The sequence below is a fragment of the Curcuma longa genome, chromosome 11 (genome assembly GCF_044706935.1).
Source record: "Curcuma longa cultivar G26 ecotype Majalengka, Jawa Barat chromosome 11, ITB_CL_G26_1.1, whole genome shotgun sequence".
NCBI classification, from domain to species: domain Eukaryota; kingdom Viridiplantae; phylum Streptophyta; class Magnoliopsida; order Zingiberales; family Zingiberaceae; genus Curcuma; species Curcuma longa.
In genome coordinates this window covers 10,659,820-10,669,548 of record NC_133871.1, presented here as the reverse complement: position 1 = coordinate 10,669,548, position 9,729 = coordinate 10,659,820, and the positions used below count along the sequence as shown (strand labels likewise).

The 9,729-nt window shown below is 37.0% G+C and overlaps 1 protein-coding gene across 1 annotated transcript; it reads left to right on the top strand.

The window, feature by feature from the left end:
* The first annotated feature begins 3,554 nt into the window (after nucleotides 1–3,554).
* Nucleotides 3,555–8,621, top strand: LOC141839228 (chromophore lyase CRL, chloroplastic). Its single transcript, XM_074726926.1, has 9 exons — nucleotides 3,555–3,773; nucleotides 3,881–3,930; nucleotides 5,278–5,338; nucleotides 5,456–5,491; nucleotides 6,475–6,525; nucleotides 7,087–7,179; nucleotides 7,767–7,871; nucleotides 8,031–8,123; nucleotides 8,236–8,621. Exons 1-9 carry the CDS (start codon nucleotides 3,594–3,596, stop codon nucleotides 8,377–8,379), a joined length of 813 nt encoding a protein of 270 aa, XP_074583027.1. The 5' UTR covers nucleotides 3,555–3,593; the 3' UTR covers nucleotides 8,380–8,621.
* Nucleotides 8,622–9,729: the final 1,108 nt, after the last annotated feature.

The window sequence follows — 9,729 nt, the reverse complement described above, 5'->3', positions numbered from 1 at the left end:
TATTTAATGTGGCAAATCTATTACATGATTGCCAACTGAGGCATGCCCTAGTTACTACCGAATCAAGAACTTTCATCGTGAAAAGCTATTAACCGGCCCACTGTACTTAACCTCACTATTAATTAATAAGCTAAGAATGACTCTATGACTAGACGTGCATGCATCAGGCATGATCATGCATCCATTAATTATTTCTTCAATTAATTAATTACTTTCAGGCAGGCACGTTTGCAATGTGTCGTACGTGAATATCTAGCTAGGTTAAATTATTAACTGCCAGAATATGGCCGAATTCGGTCAGAAACTGTCGCATTCAATAAGCGGCCACTGTTGTGATCAATTTTCGGCCAAATCACGGCCGAAGACCGACCGAGGAAGGACTGTCGGCCGCCGGCGGTCCTTCCTGGGCCGGTCTTTGGCCGCAATTTGGCCAGAAACCGGCCGTGATTTGGCCCACAGTGGCCCGCGCGCTGGTTCAGCGATTTCCAACCGAATTCGGTCGGATTTCGACCACAATCCGATCGGAATCCGACACCTGTCGGCGCGCCGACGAGTGGCGCGTCGACCGGGCTTGGTCGGCGGCCGGCGGTGGCCGGACGGCGAAGCGGCAGCGGCGAAAATGGCTGGGTGTCGGGGGTGTCACGCACGGGTCGCGTAAATACCCATCGCGTAGAATATCATTTCTCTAACTATATATATATATATACCATACTATATATATCGCCCTCATATATATAGTTCTTAGTCTTCATGCCATCTTAACTAATTAATTAATTAGTTTAAGATAGATCATTAATTCATTAATTATATATATATACGTTGCTCAATATTAATTACTGCAAGCAAGCTAAGGCATGTAGTATCGCTCTCATCAGTCCTTAATTTTGTCGTCTATATCCTTTGAATTTTAAATTGCTTGGTCTTTAATTTGTTTAATTACCACTACACTACGTGCATAGCGTCGGTGCTCTAGCTAGCGACCTACCTTAATCATTTCACTGTTGCCCTTAATTTAGTGCAAGTAATCAATCATCGTCATGGTCCATCGAGCCGACACTCTCTACAATCAAGTTGATAAAGAATATTTTTAATATAATAATATAATATTTAATTTATTATAATTTTAATTAAATTAAATTTATTTTATTTTATATTATAGTAGTTAACGAGCATACTACTACGACAACAATGATAGAAATTAATAATAATGGGCGACCATTAGATTTTTGAGGAATCGAGTTGAGATTAAGAAGAACTCGATCGGCCAATTTCATTAGAGTTGATTCAACATATATAATGAGTTGAAATGATTGAATTGGGTAGAAGATAGATAATTCTTCCAAAATGAAATAGCCCTTGTGTCTCGCGCGTCTATCTAAAAGGTTGCATAGGTTTCAATGATTGAAGATAATGCATTTGTCATTAAGGTTTAATCTTGTTAGTTTACCCAAAAAACAATAACTTATTGGTAAAAAAATATTTTTTAAAAATATATTTTAAAAAATATATTAATTTCTATTATTTATTTATTTGTTTTCTATAAAAGAAGTATATGTAAGAATAATTTTATAATAGGTAATTAATTTTATAGAAGAGAAGTTATAGAAATTTTAGAAAGGAGTATTTCTGCTACATATAGTTTAGTTGAAAAAAAAACATATTATAAAGGTAACTAATTTTATAAAATAAAAGAAATTTTAGAAAGTTTAAAGGATTTTAAAATATTTTTTTTAATAAAATTTAGTTTCCTATTTTTGTGAAAGAAAATTTAGTTTCCAATCAAGACATTTGATACGGCAAGATCAACCATTTCGTTTGGCCGGCCCATTAGGTCTTGTTGATCTAATCTTCCTAATTGGCTTAGTAGGGTTGCAAATGAACTGAATTGAATTGAGTAGAATAATATTTAAATTTGATTCGAATTTTAAAAATATAAGTAATTTTGGTTTCATGAACTTCACAGCAGGGTCTGAGAATCATGCACGAGCCAGAACAAGACACTACTGAAGAAACTCCATCTACTCTTATGATGGAAACTTGCTTCACAGAAGAATTAAGTATTCAAAGGCTCTGAAGCATTGCGGTCATTGGAGCTATGTTCTGACCAAGTGCTTGGGCTTGTAGGCAAAGTAATCGAGCAGCTGAATGAACTGACAAAGAACAACGAAGAGAAACGGGAAGCCATTAGCCGTCAGCAATGTCAGGAGACACTGCGGGGAGGCAACTCCATCTGAACCTGCCTATTCGATCAATCTGCTTCGTCGTAGTGCATCTGTCATGGCAGTGCAAATTGCAGACCGCTGCATTCCTGGAGTTCCTTCTTACCTTCTACATCTCTGATTCTGACGATGCAAAGCTTGAAAAGGTGCAGAATATTGATTGCTCAGGCAATAGCTTGAACTTAGAGTTGTCAAATGAGGAGCTGCAGAATGGAGAGCAGCCATGGAGATTTTCTCTCGTGGGATATTTCCTCGGCACCAGCAATGGCGGAGCCAATCCGGACGATTTATCCGGGCTAATCGCAAGCTGTGAGTGATGAACGTGTTGTCATCCGGGCCAATCTTCTCATTTTCTCTTTTCTCTTATAGTAAATCGGAAATTTTCTCCTTTCTAAGGCCGAAATTTTCTCCTTTCTAAGGCCGTCGACCCCGGGCTATAGCCCGAGTAGATTTGACTGCGGCTGCGCCCTTGGGCACCAGACCTGCCTTCCAGGCAATTAAGGATGCAATAGCCTTCTTATGCAAAAGGTGGAATCCACCACCTTAGCGGTCCCACACAGTCGATCCCATAACCATTTGTGAGGAGGTAAATCGAGGCAGTTGGCCACAACGTAGGAGGGTATTGTCTGACTTCGCCAGGATTCGAACCCTTGCCCTTTTCTGCAAGTTTGCTACGTCATAACCAACTCAGCTATGTCCCGGGGGCTGCAATAGCCTTCTCGTTGAAACTTTTGGGGTCTATTGAACTATTCACACTGCCATCTGGTTTCCTGCTATTGAGATTTGGATGTGAAACTGATGCGAGGAGATGCTTAGATTTGGATGTCCCGGCTTCGAGTTGAGTCTACCTTAGTGGTGCGAGCACGATCGTGAGGTAGCCACTAGCCACGAGCTGTTTAGCGGCTAGCTACGACTACAAGCGACCTTGGGCACCGCTGTGAGATATTGAAATTGGGAAAAATAAATAAAGAAAAAAGAAAAAATTCATTTTACCTAATTTTAGACGAACAATAAAATAAAATAAATGATCACCGTCTTATATTATTTTATAATAATAGATAAACAGATGAGAAGATATGCATTCCATCATTTTCACCTTCAATAATAACGACAATCATTATCTAGAGATCAAGTATTATAATAAAGAAAGTGAGGTTTTTTAAAGGGCAAATTATTTTTACGGTTAAATTAAATTATATGCATATTTTATTAATTTATATTTTGAAAATATGTGGATTAAGATAAAAAAAAATCATAAATATGCTTATTGCTAATTTATTTTATGATTATAAGCTATAATGATAATTCCTTAATTAGTCAAATGCAAGGGAATTAATCGGTAAGAAATTAGGTCTCGAGCAGCGGAGCACGAGGATGGTCTCGAGCGCGGAGCCGAGCAGCAGCGGCGCCGGGACTGGACCCGGCCGTGCTCGCGGGCTGGTCCTCAAGGCGCTGGTGTTGTTGGGCGGCGTCCTTTTGCTGAAGCGCCTGAGGAAGTCCACCACCAGATGGGATCACGCCGGCGCCGTCACGAATTCCCTCGTCGGGGAGAAGGTTCCCTCACGGTTTCCCCTTTCTTGCTTTCTGGGGTTCTCTTTGGGTTAGGGTGAATATGAAAGGCATGGTAACTGGTCGGTTTTGATCTTTTCTTCTTTGTGAAGTTTTCTCGGGAACAGGCTCGCAGGGATCCTGACAATTACTTCAACATAAGGTGGGGGCAAGATTTCTCTACCACGTTTCTATCCTTTTATGTTTATTCGAATTCCTGTTCCAGTAGCACGTATCGTGAACTTGTGCTTAACATTTTATCTCCCCTGATTACGTTTGAAGTGAGGATCGCTGAGATTTTAAGAATACTACTAATGGCCAATCGCATATGTCTTTGTCTTCGTCCAGTCACATAGACGTTTCGTTTATCAATATTACGATCGGTTTACTTGTTTGGGCCAAGAGATACTGTGAATCTTGAATTGCTATCCAGTGTTTTTTCATGAATTCATTCTTTAATCTTGTGTATTAAAATTCAAGTTGTTAAAATAGTTTGGATTGTCAAATCCTTCCTGTAATGGTCAAATTTATCAACCTCGTTCACTTCCCTTGCTAAATTACTTATCTTTCCACTGTCAGTTAACAAAGAAGAAAAACATTGGTAAGATACCCAAAGAAAAGTAAAATCCGTTTCTTGTTTTTTATATGAACTAATATGAGATTGTATTTTTTTTAGGATTTAATTGTATTATAGATTTTCCTTTTGAGAAATGATTCAAAACAAGTGAATGACAATGAGAATTAGCAAGCTAAGTCTTGCCTATTGGAAAAGATATTGCTATTATCATTTTCAAGGATTATGCCTATGGCTATAAATGAGATGCATGAAGCTTGATTATGTTCGAGCTTCTTCATTTAACAAGATAAATGAGCTTGAGCCAGGTTCATTATTTACCAAGCATAGTATTTTGTGTTGACTTGTTTACAAAAAGCTTACCAAGCATAAACTGAGATTGAGCTTTCACTAAGCTCAATTAGAGACTAGGATGTCCTTGTAAGTTATCTTAAACTTGATCCAATAGGTGAAATTTATATTATTTGTTATTCAAATAACTTGGGACCTTAAAATTTGTCATCTATCAAAGAAAATAACATACACTATTATGAATATATATAATTTATTAATTTTTAAAATACATTACAACCTTACAATTTGTAAACTATCAAAATTATTATCCACAAATAGGGTCATGAATATATAAATGTATTTTGTTCTTTATATGTTTGAATAAACATAAAGAAATCACATCATCGATGAGTCTTAGATGAGTTTGTATACATGTATGTTTCACAAACTTTGTTCGTGGACATTAAAGAGATCAGCTCTCTAGCATTCAAGGTTGCTTTTTTAGTCTTTCCTAGCTTAAACATATGTTCAAGCTTATTTTATTTTAAATTCCTTCATATTAAACAAGCATAAATGAGTACTAATTGAGCTTGTTCACCAAGTTATGTTAGTTTACAACCCTAACTATGCTAAATCTTCTTTAACACTTCTACTCCAAAACAGAATGATTACATGCCCAGCGACAGAGATGGTAGATGGATCAAAGGTTTTGTACTTTGAGCAGGTCACTTAGTTTTTCTTTGATGTTCTATAACCTATTTTCTTTATGGGTTTTCCTTTTTCCTCTATCATATATTCTCAAACTGAAATTAATTTTTTTCCCTTGAATTTCTTTTCACAGGCATTTTGGAGGACTCCTCAGAAACCTTTTCGACAAGTATGTTGACTGCTTCTTCAAAATAATGTGCTATGTTCTTAAGTGTACAATTTATAACTAGTTCATGTAAATCTCTACTTTGCTGGTTAAATAGATGTTGCATGATGATTTGATTACTTATCTTCTTGTCACTTGGACACCTACCTTGTATGTGGACAATTAATATTTTTATTGATCATGTGTAAAGTTTTTTAAAATAGATGTATCAGACACTTGGATCTGTGTTGGATACTCATACTTGTGTCTGAGTAATGTTGGTTTGAAATAGGTGATGAGAATAACTACATCTGCCATTAAGATTCTACCTGAGTTTAAGCAAGTAAGATAATTTTGATAGGGAAATTGAAATTTAAATCTTTGTTCGGAAGCATGCTACATTGGAATACTAATCTTTCTTCACCTAGTTCATTTTTTTGTCTGAGTATGCGTCTTCATTATTTGCACCAGAAGAATTTTAAGCATCTGTTTCTATGACAACTTTTTGACTTGTTCCACAGGGCATTTCCCCCTCGAGCCATGCCAAACACTTGATGCTATTGCTTTGTTCTTTAACTCTGCCTGAATCTGTATTTATCCTTCTGCAAAATGTTTGCAATTATAATTTCTCTAGTAGCCCTGTTGGTCCATTTCTACAAATCTTCATGATAAGTGTGGGTGCATTGTGTTTGTGAAGGTAGTTTCCATTTCAAAGGTATAATTGGTGGTTTCTAAACTGGCATAATTGATTCTGCCTTATCATGTTTTGGAAGTCTGAAATGGTCGATTAACTTGAAGTTTACTGTCAACTGACTTTTGTCTGAGTTTTTACCCCCACTGTCTCTAAGAAGCATCCGTGTGCTATAATTAGCAGATGGCATGTCAGGTTGATAATTCTTGCATTTCATGAGTTGATTCATTATTTACTCTTCTTTTGCTATGGTATTGATTGAGAATTTACTAACAGCTACCTGTCAACTGATGGCCATTTTTTTTACTTGCCACAGAGATTTTATATGGTGAAGCCTTGTCCAAAAGAGATGAAATGTGATGTTGAGGTCAGAAACAGTTCTGTTTCTTTTATTTGTTTAGCTTGTTTAATACATTCGGATTTGTGTTCTCAATTCTCTGGACTAGGTTCTGATGCAACACAATGGAAGGAATATAGATATGATTTTCACCCAGAGGAAATTTTGCCGATTCTCACCCAGAGAAAAGGAAACTTTCCTCTAGATGAGGAATGTATTTCTATTCTTCCACTGTGTCACATCAGTTTCATTTTGACATGGAGCTCAATTTTTGTCGCCTCTCACCCGGAGAAAAGGTAACTTTCTTCTGGGTGAGGATTGTATTTCTATCCTTCTGCTGTGTTGTATCAGTTTCATTTTGACATGGAGTGCAATTTTTTTTCTCGCAATTTGACCTTTAGTTCAATTAGATACGTCATGTTGGTCCTGTAGCTATCTCAGAAGTTCACCATTGTGTCTCAAGTTGGTTCCTACGGGGCCAGGTGAACCAAAATGGGACAAATGAAAAGTTGAGGGCCAAGAAAAAGTGAAATTATAAGCTCATAACTCATTTTTTTTGTTGTAACTCTTTTAAATATTTTTGATGGACAGTTGAGTTCATATGCTATAAGAGATGTGGAGGAGTACAAAAACTTTTGTGACCGTCCAAGGGATCAAAGGCCACAGCCGGAGGAGGTCATTGGGGTATGGTTTTAGTTTACTGTAATTTCCTGCCTAGATCTGTTTTGGGGTATGGTTTGAGCCAACAGATTTTTGTGTTTTATGTGGAGCTCCATAGATTCAAATTAGAGGTTCCCTTTGGTTAGCAAATATTTACAATTATTTGACCCAGATTTTCTTGATGGATAAGGACAAATTCACATAGCTAATCAATAGTATATAGGGATCATGGTGCCAAAAGTTTTTATTTATTAACACCATATTGCAATTAATATAGCCAAGCTCTTCTGAGCCATCATTCTCCCAACAGTTTATGTTTAATTGTTCTCCCTAGAGTATTACTTTACACCTTTCATTTAGTGGCTAACCTTTACATTGGCTAGGAAACTGAATTTTTGAGGAGAAACAAGTAAAACAACTCTTCATGCAGTGTAGTATTCTTTAACTTATCAGGATATGATTTCCGTCCATCTGGAATTTTTATGGTAGATATATTTTAGAAGTTTATTTGCTATAATGTTGTTAAGCATCAACCACATGCTCTGAGAGGGAACAATAGTTGTTTGTTTGTGAATAATATTTTTGCATTTTGTCATTGCTTTCTTTTTCAGGACATTGCAGAACATCTGACTACTATTCACCTCTCCCGTTGTGAACGTGCAAAGCGTTGTCTGTATGAAGGTACATGTCCACCGGGTGGCTTTCCTAACACATGGGTATCCTCAGGACTTCTCTTCAACTTTAGCTTAATTTCATTTAGATTTAATGAAATCCAGTTTTGAAAAAACAACGAATATCGAACCAGAGGGGATTTACAAAAATTTTGGTTCCAGCTATACATAATCAATTAACTAAACACTGCTCTTCATTTTCAGGGTGGTGCATCCTACAGTTCGTCTGAACTCACTATTCACAAAAATGGCGAAGTACATACTTGGGACAGAGGATACGACGAGGGGGGGAATCAGGTGAAGTCTTTAATTGTGATACCACCTTCATGCATCAGTCTGATCAACTACTAAAATGCGTGTCAGAACGCCTACCAAGGTGTCTTATTGGTTATATGTTTTACTTAAGCAGGTTTGGGGGCCGAAGGCCGGTCCTTACGAGTTTAAGCCTGCAAGACCGTCCAGCAACGACGACATGTTCTTCTCACCTTTGAACTCTCCCCCAACATTTCCTTTAGATAAGATGGAAAGTTCTTTTGTAATCAACGATCAGTAACCTTCATAATCCAAATCTAATAAACCTTAATTTCACTTTTTATTCTCGTTAAATACAAACTGTTTGAATTACTGTCCTCCAAAGTTTGCAGCGAGAAGTACCGAACAAACTACGAAGTTAGGCCATTTTACCTGTGCAAACAGGGCACAGCAGGGCAAGCTGATGCTCATGCCTTGGATGAATGCTCTTTGTTTCATTATTTCAATACTTTCTAATCCATGTCTTTTGCCTTACCGTGTGTATCATTTTTCTTTTGTCGTGGTCAACTGTAATTTCTCGATTTACTTTCTCATATATGATAATGGAATTGATTGTATGAGACCGTTGGGATAATGAATTTTACTTTTTATTGTAGTGTATCATTTTTCTTTGTTGTTCAAACCTCGAAAGCCAAAATTGGCAAGCTTTCTAAGCAAGGAAACCCTCCGCTTCCATCTCCGACGGAAATACTAACGGTTGGGATTCACTTTCGATTTGTGTGGTTAGCTCCGCAATCACCTTTCATCTCTTTGATTCGGATCAAGGAACTGACAGAGGAATATAGGGGCGAGATTGATGGTGGTCAAGTCTCAAAAGCCAAAATCGTCAAGCTTTCTAAACAAGCAAACCCTCCGCTTTTGTCTTCGCACGGAAATACTAACGGTCCGGATCCACTTTTGATTTGTGCGGTTAGCTCCGTAATCGCCCTTCATCTCTTTGATTTGCACATCCCAACCGTTTGTCACTAACAGATCTTTTATTAACCATTGAATGTGGATGCGGGTTGGTGAAGATCCGAACTCGTTTGTTTTTTAGCTTCTGGTAGCCCGTGTCTATTCCTTAACTCCTAACAAAAAGAAAAATTAGCAAACTATACGACCATTTGATCTTTACATGCTCTCTGCTAAGTCATTGGAACCTCGATACAGTATCAATATCACAAGCAGACCTAACTTAAATTATTCACCCACACATATAGAACAGTCAATTCAGATGAAAGCTGTTGGATTGATTCGTCCTCTCAAATAATTTAAATGGATTAAATTAATATTTTATCAATTTATTTAAGAGGAATCCAAATAGATTAGTTTGCTTGGGCCCGCAACCTGCATAGGTTGGTGGGCTTGAGTAGACCCGCGAGTTAGAAAAAAAAAATCTTCTAAAATTTAATGAGTTCGTGGGTTTAACTCATCTAATCTGCAACTAAATTTAAAATTTTTAAGATTTCTATATATTTTTTATTTTTTGATAGACTTAGAAGTTTAACCTACCTAATACATAATTCAAACGTAATTTTTTTAACTTTATATATATATATATATATATATATATATATATGTTCCGGTTGAGAACTGCTCCTAGACACGTCAC